General features: G+C 43.9%; 1 protein-coding gene across 3 annotated transcripts in view; it reads left to right on the top strand.

The window, feature by feature from the left end:
• Arms (Ankyrin repeat-rich membrane spanning) overlaps positions 1-23,950 on the top strand; it is a 114,833-nt gene that overhangs the window by 64,275 nt on the left and 26,608 nt on the right. For all 3 annotated transcript variants that reach the window (XM_050191674.3, XM_050191673.3, XM_055061755.2), the window contains 6 exons: positions 5,975-6,321; positions 17,070-17,249; positions 17,674-17,901; positions 20,140-20,383; positions 20,481-20,646; positions 20,827-21,005. In XM_050191674.3, the coding sequence (XP_050047631.1) occupies positions 5,975-6,321; positions 17,070-17,249; positions 17,674-17,901; positions 20,140-20,383; positions 20,481-20,646; positions 20,827-21,005 (1,344 nt within the window). The remainder of the gene's footprint in view (positions 1-5,974; positions 6,322-17,069; positions 17,250-17,673; positions 17,902-20,139; positions 20,384-20,480; positions 20,647-20,826; positions 21,006-23,950) is intronic.

The raw sequence follows: 23,950 nt of genomic DNA, 5'->3' as shown, positions 1-23,950 counted from the left end.
GGCTCTCGTGTAGGCGTAGCCCCATGCTTCGTGAGCGGCGTTAAAATCTCGCCCGATTAGTAGGGGATGGGAGCCTGCAATGTTGGTGGCCCTTCTAAAGAGGGTTAGGAAGCACTGTCGTATGTGTGCAGGGTTGCTGAATATATTAAGGATAAACAGGCTGGATTGGCTCTTGCTTTTGGGAATAATTTCTATGAATACTTGTTCAATCTGCACTACCTTAATGTCATGACGAACAACCACTAATCTTTCCCTGACCAAAGTAGTTAACGCGCGGTTGGGGACGAATGGCTTGGTAACCGGGTAGTTTTGCTAATTCGTGTCTCTCTTGTAACATTATTACGTCGGGTTTCGATTTGCTTTTAAAGTGTTGTAGCAGGACCGCTTTTTTCGTGCCGTAACTCCTGCAATTCCACTGCCATATCGTCGGCGCACCTTTTTTATCGTGTGCCTATTTTGGTCTGGTCATGGGGTGGCGGTCTGAACGACCCCAGATACTGCTACAGTAAAAGCTCGTTAATTCAAACCGCAAGGGGAAGCCGCTTCAGTTCGAATTAACGAAAGTTCGAACTAATGAAAGTGAAGGAGAACAACAGTACACTGTGATTTGGAAGCAGTAGGGCATGTCAGAAATTTGGCGTGTCAGAAAGTGATGGCGTGTGCCCCGGGCACACGCCATCTTCAAGTCGAAGCTCTGGGTCCGACTGTGCCACACCACCGATGTCCACCAAAACGAACGTTAGCCGAGGCTGAACACCACCACAAAGAATTGCGACGGCCGATACCTCCTAAGCTGAAAACAGACATGCACAACCGATGAAGACTGCCGAGACAAAGATGCTGAACATGTGAAGGTGGCGAAGGCCCCGATTCGTCAGTTCTTGATTGCAAGCGCAGCTGCGACGCACTTGATTCGCTGTGTTTTGATGCTTGCCGCGCCATCTGCCGCACAACATTAGCAGCTGCACAAGATTTGCAAAGCCTCTGAGATTCGCGACGGGCAAGACGTCTCAGAGGTTACGTAGAACGGAGAGGTGGCAGCCGCCGCTGCCTTCTGGCCGACTCCACGCCGGTTAGATTTTTTCCGATTTTGCCTTCTCTCGCCATTCTCTCTGTTCCGGAGGCGACGCAACCTTGTGTGTAGGCAGTAGGCGCGTTTCTCTGGCTGTGTGCCAGGCGGCGCGTAGTTCGAATTATCCGTGGCGGAACCTTCTCGCGTTCGAAATAACAGGCTTTTTTATACATATACTTCTGTGGAGCTTGGCCGGACCAAATCGTACAGTTCGAATTATCCATAAATTCGAATTATTGAAGTTCGAATTAATGAGCTTTCGCTGTATAGTGTTTGCAGCAGCGTTATGGAATTGATTAGATGCGACCCCAGTTTTGGGGGCCCCTGCGGTGGTAACTGGCTGCAGTTTGGCTACCCTAAGACTTAGGTTGGCCACATTGTTTTCGAATTTGTTAAGTCTCGACATTATGGTCGAGACCGCCAGCACGAGGTTGCCGACAGCTTCTGTTTGTTCTTTGAGTACATTTTGCATTTCCGTTAATTTCTGCCCCAGGTCTGCCATTTGCAATCAGGTTTGGCTGCTAACGGCCGCAGCCTTTCTTCTTGGTGACGGAGTATTGTCGTCTTCCGTGCGATTATCAGGGGTTACTGCAGCTGTACCTCCACTACAATTACTCGGACAATGAGATATCTCTGCCCTTCGACTATTCTTAAGATGCTGGATTTCTCTCGTGAGATGTGAGATTAATTCTCTTAACTGTGCATTTTCCCATCTCATTTCTGCTATTTCCCTAGAAGCTGCAGTCTCCTCAGATGCACCATGGCGCGATGAGCCTTTGACCGCCTCTGCTCAGCTCACTTTGTTCTTCGTTGGTTGCCTCTTCTATCGCCGGGCCGCCTCCCCTGCGGCGGGACCGCGATCGCGTACGGCTCCTGGATCTGGTAGGGGCCATCCTGGGTGTGCGGCTCCGTGATCTGGACTTTCTAGTTCTCGAGCGGGCCCTCGAGCTTGAAGGGGGTCTGGTCTCCCTGGAAGGGCGTCCAACTGATTCTCTCATAGCCTCCGATGCTAGAAATTCTTCCTGTTGTCGTTGTCTTTCTCCTCATCATCTCTTGACTATACGTATATGGCATCTTGAATTTTATTTCACAGGCTTCTTCTTCTTCTCTCTCTTTATTTCGTCAGAAAAAAGGACCATGTAAGACCTAGGTTTCTATATACGCTGCTATCGGTCATTTCTCTACATATTCCACAACCATGGCATGGAACCTTATTGAATAAGTAAGGTAATAAATCTTAGCTCGTTAAACTTAAATATTACTTGCTTGTTCACAATGAAAAAAGAAAAACTCGACTAGAATTAACAAAAACCTACCAAAGAGCGGGCTCTATGAAGGAAAGCCCTCGGTTATTTTTTTTCTTGGCCACATTTACTTGGCACACCAGGTATTCAACTTAATGGTTCTGAGAAATCCGTATGAGTCCTTTGTAGCTTCATGCCACAGTTGAGTGGATGATAGTTTTTCCCTGTCATGAATTTTGCTCACCCAACGGGCTTCTGCAGAACTGACTTGCCGGACTTAATAGTGTTCTGCAAAGTCAATAAAGAAGGCTTTTTTCTTAATCTGCTTTTATTGCACTCATATTGACCTTCACCAAGCTGCTCCAAGATGCATAATTACTGCTCCAAAACAGACAATTCATGCTCCACACGCTCCAAAGTGCCAAATTTGATGCTCCCAGAGCTGCTCCAAAACTTCCTTGGCCACTTCCATCCATGTGTTAGGCCAACTGCTTGTGCTGCAGCCAAGGTGCCTCAAAAGCACCTGTCATGCTCCTCATGGATTGCGCTCCACACAAGCACATCATTTATGTAGATGCACGTTCCATCTAGGCCATTAAAGATGTTATTCATTGCCCTCTGAAACACTCTGGAACACCTCGCCCGCATTGCGAATTCTGAAAGGCAGCTTAAGAAAATGTACTGACTGAACATCATGCCAAATGTACAGATTTTTGATGATGCATTGTCAAGAAGAATTTGGTGAAATCCACAGTTTGTGTCTAGCTTGCTGAACACCTTAGCAACTACCAGCTCGGCCTCTATTTCGTCTCGGGACAGGAGCAGATAGTGTTCCCATTTTAAGCATCAATTAATGTGTCTAAGGTTCATACAAGTGTGTAGACAGCCATTCTTTAGTACAGTGACAAGAGGACTTATCCAGTCTTTGAGTTTGTGTACTCTTTCAGTGTTTTTGTGCCATTCCATGCATGCAAGCTCAGTCCCTATCGGCTCTCGAATGGTGTGTGGAATCCAGTGTGCCGGCAGTGCAACTGCTGTTGACCTTTCTTCCAGTCGAAAACCTGAGCCGTTAAACAGCCGTGGAAATTCGCTGAGGACCTGAGACTCCAAGTCCCTTTGAACCTGCAGGCACTGGCCTCTTGAGACCAGACCGAACCGTTCACAAGCCTCCAGTCCTAGAAGCACTTGCCTGCCTTCTTTTACCACAAAAAAAGCTGTCGGTGTCTCAATTTTGGCAATCCTGAGTGGTAGTGTAACGACCCCTAAGTGCTTGATTACGCCACCACTGTAGCCTGTCAATACCATTAATTAGGGTCGAGTTATCGCTTTTTTACCAAGCTTGACAAAAAGAGTATGTGGAGGAAGATTGGCCTGTGCACCCATGCCGTCTTTTAGCCTCGCATCGTGATTATCCAGCTTTGCAGCAACTACCCATTCCGAGTTTCTTGACATGTCATTGACGCTCACTGTCAGAATTTGAAACATCAGATTCTTCAGTTTCTTCTTGTGCCTTTCCGGAACAGTCACCTTGCTTAACATTTTTTTCTGTTCTGCAGCAAACTGGGAAGTGGCTCTTTTTCTGGCAGGTGCCACAGGTTTTGCCCCATGCTGGGCACATCCTTGGTTGATGTTTTCACCTGCAGTACAGGCATTTCTTTTTTGGGTTGCTCTTTGGTAGTTGCTGTTTTCTTCATACGGCGTTTAGCTGGGCCTCTGGTTTTTCCCTAGCTTGGTTTTCACTGGCAGCAATTTCTGCTGTTTTGCAGTTTTCAATTGCTTTTTCCAATGTGAAGTCTCGCTCTCGCAGAAGTTCGGCCTTCAGCTCGTTTTTCATGTCGCACTTGAGCTGGCCTCGAATCATTGGATCTTTCAACTCTACAAAATTGCAGTTTTCGGATTTCATCTGAGGATCTCTTGAAAATGCTCGAACGGTTCATCCTTGAGTTGCTGGGGCATTTTAAAGACATTGAGTCTGTACATTTTGTTCTGCTTCAGACTACAGTGCTCTTCGAACTTCTGTACAATTAGGCCGTAATCCTTGCATTGCTCGGCTGTCTGCTGAAAAGTGTTGAAAATATTCATTGCTTCTTGACCTGCCACGTGAAGGAATATCGCTGCCCGCTGGGCCTTCATCAACTTCGGCATTGTAGCAGTGACCTTGAAGTAGAGGTCCATCCGTTGACAAAATCTAGCCCAGTTTTCTGCCGCAACCTCGGACAGCAGCAGCTGGTTGGTTTATGGGGTTAATTTTAGGAATGCTTCATGTCAAGATACATCAGATACATGCCCAGTGTCATTAGAGGTATGTTGGAAGATTCAGGTTATCTTCTAGATAAAAAAGACTAGGGGGTTTCATTTGTTTCTGGAAAGATATTTGCTTCACCTATCTTGTTTGCAGTAGCTGAGACCAAAAAGCAAGATGCAGGATACGTGTATAGTGGACTAAGATTATATTCAAAGTGGTCTTGCTATTGCTCTCGGTAACCATCTACTAACCCTCAGTGACTAGAATCTCAGATGGTTGCCATAAGGCAGAGTTTGGTCACTGCTTGCATCTGAAAGCTGGATGTTCACTACGTATCTGGTTTGACCAGGTACTAGCATTCAGCAAAAGTCTGCTCAGGAAACTACTAATGTGCGGCTGTGGACACAAGCTGATGAGAACGACTATTTACTCCTTATTTGCAGCCAGTTCAGCTTACTGTCCTTGTAAATGTAATGGTTTTAATGGTAATTCGAGCTGTTTCATGCATGGCAGACCAAGCAGTGGTAATGAGTCACAAGATGAGTCAAGTCGTGAGCCAATCAAATTGTGTCAGATGTTGCACTGCTTCAGCAGAAAAGTGTTCACAAATTGTTAAAAAAAGTGGTGTTTTGTCAGCCGGAGGTTGCTCAAGTAGGCAGCTACGTGGCCTTACTGACATCAGTGCTCCTGCACTGTGTGTTGTGGTGGGGCACGTCTCCTTGGGCCGACTTGGAACGGTGCTGGTACACTGCACAGACGTAATCATGTAGAACTTCACATAATGTGGCTGTATGGAGGGCTTTCTGTACACATATCCGACATGACATTCAATAAACTAGCCGAGTATATAGGACATACCTGTTTGTAAAATTAGAATGTCAGACATACCTTTAGACACTTGAAGTATATTAACTATCCATGATAATAATGTCCTATTAAGAACTCTGGATTCATGGCCAGATACAAGTTGTTTCAGAAAATGCAGGGAAAGTTAAGGGTTCCGCCACCAATCTTGTATATAAAGCACAAGCAGGTAAACTGTTTTCATATTGCTGCAATTGGGGTAAAATAAAACAAACCTGGTAATATACAAAGAAGTGGCCTGACATAAAGCCCCTTAAACTAGAATATTGTTGGAAACTGTTTATACATTAATATAGACTAGACTGTGGACAGCCAGTCTCAGTGTTATGTTGTTACGTCTGTAAATGGGTGAGATGTCGCAGGGCAAGTAGTTGCTTGTAGTATTTTGTTATATTTAGCCATGTTGCCAGCAGCATCAGAAGCATAACTGTCATGCAAACCTGGCCTTTGGTGTTCACTTATTAGACCTTAGTGTAGGCAGCTGTTATAATGATAAGATTTTTTTTTTTTTTATGAATAAAATGTACTAAATGGCTGGGAAATGGCCAGTGGCCTCTTCCAGCTGGACATGGCGACGGCTCTGTTGTGTACCAAACTTCGCCATCTTCCTGGTGACTTTTGTGTGCCTGCTGGGTGCTGTGGGGGTGCTGGTGGATATGCTGACAGGGCACCAGCAAGAAGGTGTCAGCGGCAGTCACACGCAGCCCGTTCTCATTGCACTGGCCAGCATGGTGGCCGTTGTTCTGCTGACCAACCTTTATACCTGGGTGCGCATGGTCCTGTCACTGTTCCGCTCCCATCACCGCCGTATCCACAGCTACTTGGCCCACGTGGATGCCACCTCGGGTGGTTACATGGAGGCCCTCAAGGGAGAGATTGAACTTATTAGTGCCATGGTGTGTATCTCATTGGTACTGTCTCATGTTTTCAGTTTTAAATCGGTACTGTTTTCAGTTTGAAGGACAGGAACACCTTTCTTGTGTGTGTGTGTGTGTGTGTGTGTGTGTGTGTGTGTGTGTGTGTGTGTGTGTGTGTGTGTGTGTGTGCGCGTGTGTGCACGCGCACGCGTGCACATATGTTCATGTATTGAGAGTGAGAATGAAATCCACCATTCACAGCCAGCTGATCCTGTTGATGACACAGGCATATCACTGCTCTGACCACTGACAAAGCATGGCAAGGAATTGCATTGGGATAGTATTGTTGCATTATTTTGGCCCAGATAGCTTAATCAGGAAGGTCCTTAGGTGAGACACCAATTTCAGAAAACCTCATCCACACACGTCTCTGAATCTCTATGCCAACCAGTTGCAGTAACGCATGTATATGCAGGGTGTGTCCGGAAGGTAATGCAATAATTTTTTTTCTGGTGCTGCTATTGGACATACCATGATCGAATTGGTTAGGTTAGGTGGGGGGACTCTTAGCTTTTCATCATTGCCTAGTGCAGTCTGCTCCAAGCTCTAGGAGTGTCAGGATCACTGTTCCCGGGAACCTCATGATACTGCTCTGTCACGACATGCGATGGCACGCGCACGCGAACAACAGTATGTGATCAAATTCTGTGCGAAACTCGATAAGTGTCTTGCCGATACCTACCAAATGGTTCAGCAAGCCTACAGGAATTTTGCTTTGTCAAATTCTCAAGTTTCAAGGTGGTTAAAGGTGTTTAAAGGGGGCCGAGAAGATGTGGATGATGAATTACGCTCTGGCCGGCCATCAACATGCAAAAGTGGCAAAAATGTGTCTCGTGTTCGGGATCTTTTGAACACCGGCCGTCAAATGAATATGCGGATGATAGCATAGACTCTCAATATTTTGAAAACTACCGTGCACGACATCGTAAGTGATGTGAAGTCAGCAATTCACGCAGGCCACGAGCGCATGCGTCAATGCCTGAATGACATGACGTCATGCCAGAGTTTACTACTTAAACGACTAACTCAATAAACGTGCGTTCATTCCTGTTCCTGCGTCCATTACTTCAGTGGCGACGAGGATTAACCCCCACGGCCAGGGTAAAGCATGGCGACGCAAGCCGGGCCGCCTATTTTTGACGAAGGGGACGACAAGTGGGACGCATATCAGGTGCGATTAGAAGCTTTTTTCGAAGCCCACGAGATTGTCGATCCGAAGAAATGTCGGGCCTTACTTGTTGCCGCCCTTAGCACCAAGACTGTAGATCTCCTGGCAGGCCGTTGTGCGCCTGACAAAATTCAGGATCTGATGTACGAAGCAGCAGTTCAAAAACTGGCCGAGTACTTTGCACCGAAAGGCAACGAGATAGCGGAGTCTTATCAGTTTTTCACAAGGAATCAGCAGGCTGACGAGTCGACAAGCGACTTCATTGTCGAGCTATGGAAAATGGCTAATAGGTGCAATTTTGGCCAGGCACTAGAAAGAATGCTGCGTGACAGACTTGTCTGCGGTCTACGGGATGCTGGAGTGCGTCGCAATTTGCTAGCAAGGCACACGCTCACACTGCAGGAAGCAGAGGGTGTGGCGCTAGCCGCTGAGATGGCTGCACGCAACGTACAACAGATGGGAGATGGGCCAATCAGAGAGGGCGTCCATGCAGTGCGAACGAAGCAAGAGCGGCAGAAGTTCTCCAGAAGACCACAGCCAGACAGGATGGAAAATTCGAACAATGAACTACAGACCGGCTGCCTTTGCTGCGGAAGCGACACCCACAAGACCGCCAAATGCAGGTTCCGCCGCGTTGAGTGTTTCTCTTGTCGGAAGAGGGGACATCTGGCTTCAATGTGCAATTCTAAGCCACGCCAAGAAAACGTAGCTCACTGTGAGGAACCATCCTCGGACAGCGAGGACTACGGACAGTTCCTGTTGCACCTCCGTGAGTCGTCGACAGGACTGGTTTGGCCGATATGGCGAACGTTACAGTGGAAAGGGGTGCCTGTGGAGATGCAAGTGGACACAGGGTCACCAGTGTCAATAGTGACATGGCCAACTTATGCCCAGCATCGCCACCGCTGGCCCAGGCTCGACAAGTCGGCGTTTCAACTGAGTTGCTTCCTAGGGAGACTACCGGTGAAAGGACAGCTGAAAGTTCCTGTCACCTACGATGGGAAAACCGCCAATGCGATGCTAGTAGTGCTCGGCTGCTCAGGCCCAGACCTGTGTGGGCGAGACATAATTCAAGCATTCCAGCTGACTGGAGGCTCAGTGCTCAACGTGGATGTCAACGACGGTAAGCCGCCAGCTGCTGACCAAATTGCCATTGCTGCTACGCTAAGGGCGGAATATGCTGATTTGTTTTCGCCAGGGCTAGGATTAATCAAGGGGCCTCTGGTTCATCTACAGTTACGCGAAGGAACTGTACCACGATTTTGCAAGGCCTGTTCTATACCGTATGCGCTACATGAACCTGTAAATGCAGAAATTGAAAGGTTGGCTGACACGGGCATACTGACGCAGGTCGCCAGCGCCGAGTGGGCGGCGCCACTCGTTCCCGTCGTCAAGAAGGACGGCTCCATCCGCTTGTGTGGCAATTTTAGAACGACAGTCAACACAGCATGCCACACGCAACAATATCTGCTGCCAGAGATAAGGTACATATTTGCGAAGCTCAGCGGAGGGGAAGTATTCAGCACAATAGATTTGAAGGATGCATACAACCAGCTATCAATAGATGACGCGACAAAGAAGCTGCTGGTGGTAAACACCCCAAAAGGGTTGTATAGCTTCAACCAGCTACCGTTTGGGGTGGCGTCAGCACCGGCAGTTTTTAAGAAGCGAATGGATGCACTGTTGCAAGGTCTACTGGGTGTGCAAGTGTACTTAGACGATGTGGTGGTCGCCGAGAAAAGAGGAAATTGTGACACGTTGCGCAAGGTGTTCCAGCGGTTCAGGGAAGCCGGTGTTAAACTTCACCCGCTCAAATGCAGATTTCGTCAGTCGGAGGTGGAATTCCTTGGTCACCGCATTAGTGCAAAAGGCCTAAGAACAAAGACGGAAAACATTGACGCGCTCTTACGAATGCCTCAACCTACGTGTGTAACGGAACTTCGCGCGCTACTAGGTCTCGTTACGTATTACAACGCATTCTTGGGAAACTTGGCTACAGTGCTTGCGCAATTATATGAGTTATTAAGAAAGAACAGGCCTTGGCAATGGGAAGCTAAGCAAGAAAATGCATACGAGGCAGTGAAGCGGTTGATAAAGGAGGTGCAGATTTTGACCCACTATGACCCAACAAAACCACTCATCTTGGAGACGGACGCATCCTCATGCTGTATCGGGGCAGTCTTGTACCACAGAGTGGACGGCGTAAACCAACCAATCGGGTTTCGATCTCGCACCCTCTCTTCAGCCGAGCGAAATTATGCTCAGATTGAGCGCGAAGCCTTAGCGGTGGTATTCGGCGTGACGAAGTTTCACGAATATTTGCTGGGAAACCAATTTACATTGGTCACAGATCATAAGCCGCTGATGCGTCTTTTTAGTCCCGATAAACCAATACCACCCTTGGCAGCAGCAAGGATACAGCGTTGGGCACTTTTACTCGGTGGTTACAGGTATTCCATTGTGTACAAACTGGGAAAGGACATAGTTGTGGCCGACGCATTGAGCCGTCTTCCCGTGCAAGCGCCACATGATGACAAGACAGTGAAGTCAATGTTGAAAGATGAACGGGAGTACGTGCTGCTAACAGACCATCTGAACACAGGGGTGGTGTCGTCGCACAATTTGGCCGAAATGACGGCACGTGATGGCACGCTCATGGCGGTTATGCGTTATGTTCGGGAAGGCTGGCCAAGGAAATTGCCGGCAACACAAGAAGCATTACGACCTATGTTCCAAAAGAAAGACGAGCTGACATGCAGCCGTGGTATTGTTTATTGGGGCCATCGGGCCGTGATACCCGCCGCAGCTCGGGAATCAATGCTGCAGCTGCTGCACGATACCCATCAAGGCATGTCGGCGATGAAAAATCTAGCACGGGCACTTTTCTGGTATCCCGGACTTGACAAGGATATCCAGAAAATTGTACACGCATGTGCAGTGTGCCAGCAAAACTGCAGCATGCCACGCGCGCATGAGCCGGTTCCGTGGCTGGACACATTTGAGCGATGGTCTAGAATCCACGTTGATTTCGCAGGACCAGTCGAAGGGCGAATGTTGATGATCGTAGTGGATTCGCATACCAAATGGATCGAGGTTGTTCCGCTTAAGGTAACCAGTGCAGATAACACTGTTGAAGCGTTGCGGGGCATTTTCAGCAGATTTGGGTTGCCACGAACAGTTGTCTCTGACAACGGGGCCCAGTTCACAAGTAGACAGTTCCGCAAATTCATGGAAGATAATGGCATAGTACACCTACGATCTCCTCCGTATCATCCGCAATCCAACGGGCTCGCAGAAAGGGCAGTGCGCACTGTTAAAGAAGGTCTGCGCAAAAATGTGCATGGTACCCTTGAAAGACGTCTGGCCCGATGGCTACTGCATTATCGGCGCACCCCACTCCAAAACGGAAACACACCTGGCTTCTTGCTTCTTGGTTTCGAACCATGTACTTTGTTGGATAATGTGGTGTCACGACCTTTTCCTGCTGCAGGAGCACTTCCGCGCAGACATTCGCTCGGACAACCGGTCTGGTGCTAGGACTATAGGGCAGGTGCGAGCTGGAGACCCGGAGTGATACAGAATACCAGGGGCGCCCGCCTGAGCACGGTCAAGACGGAGGATGGGGAACTATGTGAGCGTCATGAAGATCAGCTACGACACCGCACGGAGGCTCAGCAACCAACATCGTTGGACGAGGAAGGCGCTGAAAGGAACGGAGGGTACGAAGATGCAGACCCTCTGGCGGGCTTTTCGGGTACCATCCCCAATTCCTCGGCTAGCGAAGAGCACGGAACGGGAGCTGCCAATACTGGAGTCCCGGAAGAGCACGACACGGGTACTGCCAATGCTGGACCTCTGGCAGTTCCAATTCGCAGATCAAACCGGCGTCGCAAGGCGCCAGACCGTTTCTAGAGCTCCTACTAAGGGGAAGGAATTGATGTGAAGTCAGCAATTCACGCACGCCACGAGCGCATGCGTCAGTGCCTGAGTGACATGACGTCACGCAAGAGTTTACTACTTAAACGACTAACTCAATAAACGTGCGTTCATTCCTGTTCCTGCGTCCATTACTTCAGTAAGCGACAATTTCAACATGCGGAAAGTGTGCGCCAAACTGGTCTCCAAACTGTTGACTGATGCACACAAGAACAACTAAGTGGTAATCGTGAGTGAACTTTTGGATCGCATACAAATTGAACCTTACTTTTTGGACAGCGTCAATACCGGCGACAAAACATGGGTATTTGAGTACGATTGTGAGACGAAGTGCCAAAGTTCCAAATGGCACACCTCAGAGTCCCCTCGCCCCAAGAAGGCAAGAATGAGCAAGTCGAAAGTGAAAACAATGCGAATTGTCTTTTTCAACGCCAAGGGTGTGGTTCACAAAGAATTCGTACCCCAAGGGCAGACAGTCAACGCTGCCTTCTACGGGGATGTGCTCGAGAGATTGAGAAAAAGGGTCCTCCGAGTATGAAAGGATATCGCCAATACCTGGCAGTTGCACCGTGACAATGCTCCCAGCCACACTTTTCTGCGCGTACAGAAGTTCCTGGCCAAGTACAACTTGCCGATGCTGCCCCAGCTCCCCTATAGTCCTGACCTGGCTCCGGCAGACTTTTTTTTCTTCCCGAGAATCAAGAGCGTCCTGAAAGGAGTCGGTTTTGGGACCATCGAAGCCATCCAAACCGCCGTGACAAATGCTCTAAAAGAGGTTCCCGTTATGCCTTCCAGGATGCGTACACTGCATGGCAGAGTCACTGGCAAAAATGTGCAGATGCCAGAGGAGACTACTTTGAAGAATTCTAAACTTTTATAATGATATCTTGAATAAACGTTTTTCTATAAATAAAATTTCATTACTTTCCGGACACACCCTGTATACTATTGAAAACTAGAATGGCTGTTCTTGTGTAGTTCTGTTGTGCTTTATGTGTCACTTTTCTTCTTCTGTGTTTACAAAATTCTGTTTTATTAGCATAAGCAGAAGGATACTACTCTACTGCTTTAGTTGTAGTACTATTTCCATGGCAGTGCTGTTTGCACTAGTCAATTTTTAATTGCTCATGTTCTGTTCTGCACCTTGTTGTAATTGTTTTTCTGTTGCTATTCAGTGGGCACTTGTTACTGTAAACATTGTATGTATTGTATTTGCGTTTTCATCCAACTCCCTTAATATTCAATACTTGCTAACCAGACTGAAAAAAGTAGCTGTTCCAAGAAATTGAGCAGATGTCTATATTTTGTACATTTAGCTGCTAGACTGTGCATTTAGCTGCTAGACAGAGATAATTCCAAAAGATTCCATGATGATTCCATAAGATGATTCCATGATATACCAGTCTAAACTGATTTATTGTTTCCATTTCGTGTCCTGTTAAGTGTGAAGTTTGGATTTTGCCCATTATAACATTCTATGATTGCTCCATGACTGTTATCTTTTGGTTGTGGTATCAATATTTTATTTTAATGTTTATTGAAACATGTTGTCTACTTTGTTATTAGATTATCATTAATATTCCTTTCATTTTGGTAAAATATTGGTTGAAAGCCAGAGCCTTAATTGTCCTTCCTTATAATTTTATCCTACAACTTATCATATAATGAGCAAAACGAGAACAAGGTGAAAGCAGGAGCCAACGTTTCGACAAGTGGACTTCTCTTCTTCAAGGCGACATATGCTTTCCTCACCACAGTATATATAGGTAGGGTTCTTATAAAGGAGAGAAGATAATGCCGTATCCACAGCTATATCCACAGCCGTATGCACAGCAGTATTTTTTTTATTCAAAACAACCTTACAGGCCCTATGGCAGGGCATAAAGTAAGGGGGGCATATTAAATAGTAAAGGTATAAAGTACAAATTTCCAACAGGATCAGTGCTATAAAAAGATTACTGTGTTACACAATATTGAAGGCACTAGGAATACAAAGCAATATCTGAAGGCACACGAACACTTGTTACTGTTAACAGAGCAAAGGAAAACCGTTTGTGAAAATGATATACAACATGGCAAAAATGCACGATAACATACACTAGATTGGTTACTCGTGAACGGTATTAAATGGGAAAAGCACGTGTCGGGATTAGATATGGAGGCTATGTTATCGGGGAGGTCATTCCAGAGACGAATGGCACGTGGTAGTGCAGATGAATTAAATGCATTTGTTCTACCGTATATGCGCATGAAACTGAACTGATTATGTAATCTGCGTGAAAAAGAGTGGGGTGTTTGTAGTTGTAACCGGGTTCGTTTATTAGTGTAAATATATTTGTGGAATAAGCAGAGAAGAGCGATGTGGCGGCGGATATCTAAAGGCGGCAACAGTAGGTCTAGTTTAATTTGTGTAATGCTTGAGTTTATGCTGTAGTTACGGGATATGAACCGGGCTGCTCTGTTTTGTACCATTTCCGTCATATTTATTAGATAATTTTGATGAGGAGACCAAATTGGGGAGGCGAATTCTAACTGTGGCAAAATGAATGTTTGGAAAGCGAGTTTTCGAATGTTTGGCGGCGAATTTCGCAAGTTGCGTCGTAGATAGCCAAGAGAACGTGATGCTTTCGCGCATGTAGAAGTGATGTGTGGGGCCCATGAAAGATTATCTGTAAGAACAACACCAAGGTACTTATATGATGAAGTGTGGGTAAGCATAGTGTTATTAAGGTGATACGAATATTTAGAATTTACACATTTTCGGCTGAAGCACATCACCTCACACTTTGTAAAGTTTAGAGTCATGAGCCATTTGTTACACCAGTTAGCGATAAGGTTAAGATCTGCTTGAAGTTTCAAGTGATCGTCAGTCGTGTGAATAGGACGGTAGATTATGCAGTCATCGGCAAAAAGGCGCATGCAGGAAGTAATCTGGGTGGGTAAGTCATTAATGTAGATTAAGAAGAGTAAGGGGCCAAGGACGCTGCCTTGTGGCACACCAGAGCTAACAGAAGAAGACGGGGAAGAGAAATTGTTAACAACAGTAAACTGTTTTCGAAAAGAAAGAAAATTACGAATCCAGGATAATGTTAAAGAGTCAAGTCGTAGGGCAGATAATTTAGAAATTAGGCGGCAGTGAGGCACGCGGTCAAAAGCTTTAGAAAAGTCAAGAAAGATACAGTCAGTTTGAAGGTTGCAGTCCATGTTAAAGTGCAAGTCAGTCGTTAGTTCAAACAATTGCGTGTTACAAGAAAATCCCTTCCTAAAACCATGCTGATTAGAAAAAAAGAAATTGTGAGCTTCTAGGTGGCTGTACACGTGGGAAGTGATTATGTGCTCGAGCATTTTGCAACATATGCAGGTTAAAGATATGGGCCGATAGTTGTCAGGTGTATGAACATCTCCAGATTTGTGAATTGGTATTATTTTTCCTATTAACCAATCGGTGGGTAACTTTCCAGATGCTAGGGATTGTTGAAAAATATGGCATAAAATCTTGCTTGAGGCAGTGATGGTGTTTTTTAAAATCTTAGAATTAATGTTGTCAATGCCGGCGGAAGTAGATATTTTGAGGTTACTAATGAGGAGGGTTGGTGCGGCAACGAGAGGTGTGTTAGCGGTGAGGGTGTCGAATTGAGAATAAAGGAGTGCTATGCACAAGGCCAGGGACACGGCCGTGTGTCAATCACGTGTCAACGCCCGTGTGTCAGCCGGCGTGTCAACGACGTGCACAGCAGCCCTCTTATTACCTGTTTCGCTGGTGGTCGTGGGCTATCGTGTCTCTGACAGAGATAATAGAAGGAGCGGTAGAAACAGGTGCTCGTGAAAAAAAAGGGGGGGGGGGAAAGAAAGGAAATACTGAAATGAAATAAATAAATAAATAAAAGGGGGAAATGAAAACAAAAGGGGGAAGAAAGAAGAAACGCTAAGAAACCAAACTAAGTGTTGTGGCCTATAGCTTGCAATTTAGCATAGCGAATAGATTCTAACACTTCCTTTGAAACGTTTATGCCTATTGGTTGCAATGTCTTGAACTTATGGATAAGGTATGATTCTCTGTATTTTCTTTCTCATTCAGAACAAAAATTCGACTGTAAGATGTAGAGTTTAAGTTCATCAAAGTTATGACCTGGTTGGTTGAAATTCTTGGCGACGGCTTTGGGAAGCTTTTTAGCTGTGTCCGCGCTAAAAAGCAGAAAGAAACTATCCACAAGCTGCTCTCGATAGAGCTTATGATGTCGCATCAAGATTGGAGAGACAGTTGGAATTAGCGAAGAAACAGCCTACACCAGAATCTGAGAGACCGCCAGCCTTCATAACAAAATTCTAATGCACTCCCAAACATAAACAACATCCTACGAAAATACCACACAATATTATCAAGTAACGAGCGTCTGAGAAAAGCGTTCCCGGGTCTACCAAGGGTTACCTATCGCCGCAACAGGAACTTTAAAGACATGTTAGTGCACGCGAAAGTCAGCCTACATCATTCACCCTTAATAAGAGCGTGTTGTCGCCCCAGGTGCAAAGTGACATTAAAATTAAAAGCACCGCAAATAGTTATATGCACAAAGTCAAATCTAGCTTCACTTGTACAAGTTCGGATGTGATTTATATGCTTGAATGTTCCTTCTGTAAGAAACAATGTATCGGTGAAATGGGACAATCAGTGAATGTCAGATTAAACGGACATTGCGCAGACATAGCTAAACATCTTCCCAAAGCCATCGCCGAGCATTTCAACCAACCAGGTCATAACTTTGATGAACTAAACTTTACATCTTACAGTCGAATTTCTGTTCTGAACGAGAAAGAAAATACAGAGAATAATACCTTATCCATAAGTTCAAGACATTGAAACCAATAGGCATAAACGTTTCAAAAAGAGCTTTAGAATCTATTCGCTATCCTAAATTACAAGCTATAGGCAACAACACGTAGTTTGGTTTCTTAGCGTTTTTTTTCTTCTTCTCCTTCTTGTTTCTGTTTTCCCCCTTTTATTTATTTATTTATTCCATTTCAATATTTCCTTCCTTCTTTTCCGCCCCCCCCCCCCTTTTTTCACGAGCACCTGTTTCTGCCGCTCCTTCTATTATCTCTGTCAGAGACACAATAGCCCACAACCACCAGCGAAACAGGTAATAGAGGGCTGCTGTGCACGTCGTTGACACGCCAGCTGACACACGGGCGTTGACACGTTATTGACAGAAGGCCGTGTCCCTGGCCTTGTGCACAGCACTTCTTTATTCTCAATTCGACACCCTCACCGCTAACACACCTTCACTTGTTGCCGCACCCACCCTCCTTACGCCCTCTCCCCTTTAGAAGAACCCCACCTATATATACTGTGGCAAGGAAAGCACATGTCGCCTTGAAGAAGACAAGTCCACTTGTCGAAATGTAGGCTCTTGCTTTCACCTTGTTCTCGTTTTGCTCATCGTCATGAATTTCCATCTCCCGCCTTCCCCACGTTTCCCCTAAATTATCATGTAGTCACTGTACTAATCAGAATAAGCACTGCTAGCATTCAGAAACTTTTCTACTCTGTTCATTATGTGCCAATTTCTTGGTGCCATATTTTTCACCATCTTGTGCATTTTCTTATTGTTTGATTGGTTTATAGGTGCACTGCCTTGATGCCTTCGTTCGCAAGCAAACCCGTCTCGTTTTGATTGTGGATGGCCTGGATAGCTGTGAACAGGACAAGGTTTTACGCGTCCTAGATGCTGTTTACGTGCTTTTCTCGGACCCTGGACATCCCTTTGTCACAATTTTGGCTTTGGATCCACATATAATTATTAAGGTGTGTGTTGAAGACTTTTGCATGCTTGAATATTGTCATTGTAAGAAAGTGGTGTACCTTCTCTCATTGACTTGATTTTTAGGTTTTTTTGTGACATAACTTACCAGAAAAGTTCCAAGTGGCCTCAGTAACTAGAGGTTACTTGGAACTTTACAACATAATAATTTCACTGGAAAGAGAATTTTCACTTGCTATTAATCTCACTTTCACTTGAAAGGAATGTCTTCTTACTTCTTGATTTTCTTTATTTATGAAGTGATAAACTTCCTAGTCTTTTGCTTGTCTGTGGGGATGTGTAATGGTGAAAAGATAGATGAATGTGTAGTGTTTTTTAAGCACAAGTATTGGCTTTTCATCATAGCTTCCTTTTTGTTGGTTGATTGTCTGATTGAAGTTTTCTTGTACCGCTTTTCTTAAAACTTAGGCAATTGAGGCCAACCTACACAGGGCTTTCCAGAACACAACTGTGCGGGGACATGACTACCTGCGCAACATTGTGCACCTGCCCTTCTACTTGCAAAACAGCGGGCTTCGGAAAGTCAGGGCAGCACAACAGACAGCTGTAGGGCTGAAACGAAGTGGCAGCCACTGGTGTGAGAAAGAGGAAGTGGAGAAAGCTGCTCAGGGCATTGTCAGCACAGGCCCTGACAGAGTAAGTCTTTTCGCTCCCTCTCTTTTGTCTTTTTTTTTCTTTTCATGATGTGATGTTTGTATACAGTGGGAAAGCGTGATTATTAACATTGTCTATTAGTGCACTTTACAGCTGTATTATGTCCTCTCATTGTGAAACATTTGTAAGTTTCAGAGCATATTATATATAGCCTTTTATGGAGGTGCCAGGCAGTGTTTAGTTTTGCAAGAAGAATTGTCCACCTACTCCTTGTAAATTTATATAATGTAACCATAGCAAGACTGCTTTGTCTTAAAAGTCCTGTTGATTGAGTCATGAATGGATATAGTAGTGGATCACAATTGTGTGTGGAACATTTCAGAAATGGAGTTTTATGGCAATCGGCTGTGCTTTCACACTAGACTACACACATACATGTGCAGCATCCCTTTGACTAAGGTGACCAGGAATCTTAATTCATCCTTGTGGGTATGGCCTTGCTGTCTTGCTCTGCTTATGTGCCCTTTGTCAGTTCCAAGGAGGAATGCAGCTTTGTGCAGACAGGCCTGTGGACAGGCCTGTAGCCCCAGCGTCTAGGAATGTAGGCAGTGACGGCATGTATTGTGAAGAAACAGTCTGTGTTATCACATCCACACTGGCAGTGGGAGTCTTTTGCAAAAAAATCCTATGGTTGGCCTCTCTGAGGCACTTGGAAAAGTATTGGCAGCTGCCTGTAAACAACAAATAAGGAGTTAAGAGCCGACTCCATCAGCCTGCTGCTGTCTTTGGGCTTGAAAACTTGGAGTCCAAGAGAGAATGCACTTATTTTAGATGGAAACAATATGATACTTGTGTATGTTTGTATGCATATACACAGCTTTGTCAGTACTTTTCCTATGCCATGTACTTTACTCTTCACTGCTGGAGCATTCTGTGTTAGGAGAAAAACAACCTAAGCACTGAAATTGAACCACAAAACCATTTATTCATTCTGTGGTTCTTTCTCTAACTCCTGACCCTGATAAATCTTGATTAATCCTTCTCTCCTGTAACATACGACTGCCTTCAAACCTTCCCGTTTCACTTCATAGTCAGGAAAATCTGTTAACAATTTATTTGCCAAAATCCTGGTCTTGACTGTAGACTGCACTTATCTCCATTTTTAGCCTCTTGGAAGTGACAAATGCTCTAAAATTTTTATTTTTCCTTTAATGTGAACTTTAATTTAGCATGGCACTCTGAAAAGCAAGTTTAAGTGAGGGATTTATTGTCAGAAAGAACATTTATTTGGTGCTTTCTCTTAAAAATTAAAGAAGAATGTTACGCTCCAGGTTATTATAAACAGCTTTTCTTTCTTCTTTTCAAATTCAAATTTGTTACATACATTAAAAATATTACATAGTTGTGCATATACAGAAGAAGTTCCCCAAGGTTTAATTGCCGTTGGCGGGACCTCCTGTGTAAGTAAAATGTGTACAACTAGTACGAATTTTTGTGATAGTTAAACTCAAATTTTGTTTTTCAGTGTCTGTTTAGTTAATTTATGAGTATTGAGTTTTTGTTTCTTAACCCTTTCAGATGCCCCTTCATCATTTTTCCTGGGAAAAACTTTTTTTTGCTCTAAACCTTCTATATCATTATATGTGACCAGATGAGACTAAATGACAAGGTTGTTGAGAAGAAACAAATGTGCTTTATTTTTGCACAGAATTGCAAAGAGTTTTATTTTGAACAGAACTTTTTTCACTGTGTTTACCTGGTGCCCCAAGGTTGTCTGAAGTTTTTCTCATGTGGTCCTTCCAGAAAAAAGATTTTTACATCTTATTTTGTGAATACCTTTCTGATGATATGACATGAGTGCATTATGGTATGTTTTTTGCTGCTCCATCAGGTGCTGACAGAAGTTCATTCACTGAAACCATGCTTCTGCTGACTATGTTGCAGTGATATAATTTTAACTTGATTTCAATTGTTCGAACTTTTACTTGGTTTGATGGTTTACCAGCAGTTGAAGGAGCTTTTGCTGGATTGTGTAGTTACTGACTTTTCTAGTTCGAGTGACTTTAAGACTATAACTTTGTTTTCTTTTTCCTTGCATGGAGCAGCACTGGTTTCAGTTGCTGCAGATTTATTTCTTTAGGGTTTCTCTCCCCAGCTGAAATCTATGTTTTAGTAGTTTTTCTTTTCCTTTTCTGTCCAGTGGTTGGTGTGCCAACAGTGCTTATTGTTTTTTGTGCAACCCTAAATGAGTCCTCTGACTACTTTTTTGAAATCTCATAGCCAGGGAATCGGCGTGTGTCAAACTCAAGTATGTCGATTCCCGAGTCATTCCGGAAGCCCTCACAGCAACGTAAAGGCAATCAGAAGCTGAAGGCAAGTGAAAGTGTGGCTTCAAGCATGAGTAACCTTCATCGAGGAGTCACAGGAGCCCAAGATTTGACTAAAGTACTTTTGACTGATGATTACTTCAGCGACATCAATCCTCGTTCCATGCGCCGGCTCATGAACATTGTTTATGTAACAGGTGCGCATAGTATTCCCTATTTTATACAATTCTTGGTTAGAACTGCAAGTGGTGCCCGTGAAGACATCTGACTGGACTATTGCTTTCTTGTTTCCAGGGCGTCTGTTGAAGGCATTCAACATAGATTTCAACTGGTACCATTTGGCTTCATGGGTCAACATTACAGAGCAGTGGCCTTACCACACTTCGTGGATCATTTTGTATTATGAGTTGCATGAAAATGAAATTGATGATTCAACATCACTGAGGTCAATCTTCGAAAAGTAAGTGCTAATTTATAGATGTCCCATAGATGTGTCTCTTGTTTGTGCAAATCAATGAATTGGCCTTTTTAAACAAAGAGTACTAGTATCTCAATTTTTTTTTTTGCCTTCTCACTAGCAGAATAGTTCTGGCTGTATTGGTTTCACATATTAGTGGGATTAACAAGTCTCTCATTTCAGGATCAAAGGAAAAGTGCCCACAGGAAAAGATCTGCAGCCACTTTACGATGTTGACCATGACGTCAGGAAGTTTGAAATATTTCTGAGCTTCCACTCGGCATCACTATTGATCAGTGACCTCAAGATTTTTGTGCCCTTCACTATTAACCTTGACCCATATATTCGAAGAGTGATTCAAGGTATGCTATGTAATGAAATTGCTTTTCAGTGGCTGCCAGCATTATTTTACATATGTTTTTTTGGGTGAGGGATATAGCTAAACTCTTACAATTGAGCTCGTTTATACTGGTCCCATTTACAGACATTCCTTTGTGATTACAAAGAAGGATAGTGTGACTATCAGGACTATGTAGGCAACTGTACCAAATGAGCATGCAAGCTCTTACAACTTGGTGAAACACCGATAGCAGCCACCACTTGCCTATTACGACAGTGTTTTTCTGCATGTACAATTTTGGCTTAAATTCTTCAGATTTCACTCAGCAAACAGTTCATAAACTTTGCATGAAACACTCAGGCAAGCACCTCCCTATGTTATTCCAGCAGAGCTCGCAAAGTTAAGTAGATTGTGAGGTAGCCTGGTTAGCTATTCTAGGGTATGCCTCATATTAGCGTGCAGCTCCTAGGCGCCCATGCCTGCGGTGAGCGTTGGCGTCGGCATTGACCTAATCGAGCGAACGTGGAGCGCAGCAGGGTATGAAAGACACGAGGAAAGCGGAGGAGGAGGTTATGGTAAAAACGAGAAGAAAAGTGTAGTGCGGCGACAATGGCTATGAGATGGCGCCAGAGTAGTGCACATCGTTGGGAGGTCTGTCAGCGGCGGCAGCTGCTGTAAATCATGCCCACGCGTCACCCACATACTGCTTCTCGTGACCTACAGATTAGCGAGGCAGTCATGTCATACTTTGCTCTGTTTGCAACGTGCCGCACGAGACAGATTGTCTGCACCAACCAGTATATCGCAAAATGAAAACACGTTTAGAGCTGCAGTCAAATTTTGCATTAGGGAGTTTCATAATTGTCTGTGAATATTTTTATTGTCTTCAACTGCATTACCTTTTTTTTTTTACTTTGTGACAAAAAGCTTGCTAAGCGCCTATTTAGGGTACGATGTGCAGAGCATCAATATGATGAATTCCACGCCATGTTACAGCATCGCCACTCGTTAGGAAGAGATAGTTGAATATTTTAGCAAAGGTTACCTTGTAAACTACTTTCCTAGCACAAATGTACAATGATTTGCCAAAGCTCCTGTTTTCTTATTTCAATCCACAATTTTGGCCTCTTAGCAAATCAACTTCAGTTGACTGTACCACATGCATGAATGAACTAAGTTTGAGTTTTTGTCATGATTACTTGTCTACATTGGTATGGTGATAAACCTATAGGTATTTAATAGTTTTAACTATATAAAGGTCTTAAATTTTACAACTGCACCACAATGATTTTTTTTGCAACAAATGTAATTATATTGCTTCTGCAAGTTATCTACCTTCAGAAAAAACCTCATTTCTAATTTCTAGAATATTCAGAGGGAGAGTTAGAGAATTTTCACTTCGTTTGCCTTGAATCAGGGAAGTTTTGAACCATAAGCCTACGCTATCTGCAAGTAGGGGTGTTTTTTTTTTTTTTTTTCTTGATTTCTGAGTGTAAAGCTGGCCTGGTGTTTGGAATATCATGAAACATATGATACAGTCAAATCTATAGTGAATCTTACGTGATTTACAGCTTCCCAGTAGTAAAAAATTATGAGCTAGAATTGTAACTTGGCAAGCCATAAACCACCATTTTTCCCTTGTGCCTGAACTTCCAGTGTCGTAGACTGCCAGGGAATTTTCATAAGGACGGTCATGAAAAACCTAGGAAAATCAGGGAATCGGAAAGTGCCAGCGTAGTTGACATCATGTTATGCCATAGCAGATGGGCTGGTATAATTTAGTAGTTGTCTAAATCAAGCAACAAGACTGTGAATAATTTATGTACAGGAAAGCAGTGTCTTAGTTTTTAGCCTTGTTTTATTCTTTGCTTGAACATCAGGGATACTAGTAGCTTTTTTTGCAATGCAATAAAGAAGCAAGCCTTAGCTGTTTGATGTGAAATTGGTTCTGTAATTTCTTTTTTTTTGTAGTGGTCATTAGTAAAATTTGCATCCCTGGTAAATAGCACATGCAATCTTTTACTTTCATATTGTTTTAAGCTACCTAGTAAGCTTATGCTTGAAAAATATCTTTAATCTGGATGTAGCAGCTTGTTTATCCCCCATTTGTGCACAATGCACACTTGTAGAATACATTTGACATTTGTTGTAAGTGGCCAAATAATTTTTATATGGACACAAGTATTTCCAAATTATTATTAGTGGATTAAGTTTGCCAGAAAACGCACTACTATTTAAATTTTCTTTCCAGCTATGCTGGCATAGAAGCTTTTCTTTCCCACTTTCGTCTGTGTATAACTCTGGTGGCTTTACATTGCAAGGAGATAATGATGCTGTTTTTTACATATATTTGTATTATATATAAAGCATAATTAATAGTAATATTCAGAAAACTAAAATCTTATCATTATAATCGATTATTGTTGTCTGGACAGACCTAAACTTTTCCACTTAGGGGCAGGTATGCTACGGCAGTATCTTATCAGTGTGAGATGGCATAAATGTTCAGCTCTTAACACAGTTTTGTCCTTGAACATGTGCATGTACATTTGCTATATCGCTGTGTTAAGAAACCACATTGTTTTAACTAAGTCGTAAAATAATGTACATGTCAGCATTTAAGCAACTGCTTTGTGCAGTGGTGCTGTAGGCATTAAGTAAGTTTTTGCTTGGCTCTATATTATGTGAGGCTTGAGAATCATGTAGTGTACTGCATTTATAGATGCTGTATGGATGCTAACAAAAGTCCCTTATATTTAATTAAATCGTCCACCGAACTGCAGCGTGAGCTTAAAGTAACATCCACGAATCTTCCAGCCCCATATCAGTATCATTTGCTGAAGAAAATTTTGCAGTTTAATTTGACCTGATGCTAGATTACCCTGGAAAAGATCTTTCTGGAAACAAGATTTGCCTTGAAAAAAGCCCTATATTGTTAGATATATTATCATTACAAATAGACTCCCA

Source organism: Dermacentor andersoni, chromosome 1, assembly GCF_023375885.2.
Source record: "Dermacentor andersoni chromosome 1, qqDerAnde1_hic_scaffold, whole genome shotgun sequence".
NCBI classification, from domain to species: domain Eukaryota; kingdom Metazoa; phylum Arthropoda; class Arachnida; order Ixodida; family Ixodidae; genus Dermacentor; species Dermacentor andersoni.
The sequence above is the reverse complement of the archived record's forward strand: the minus strand, read 5'-3'. Positions and strand labels throughout refer to the sequence as shown.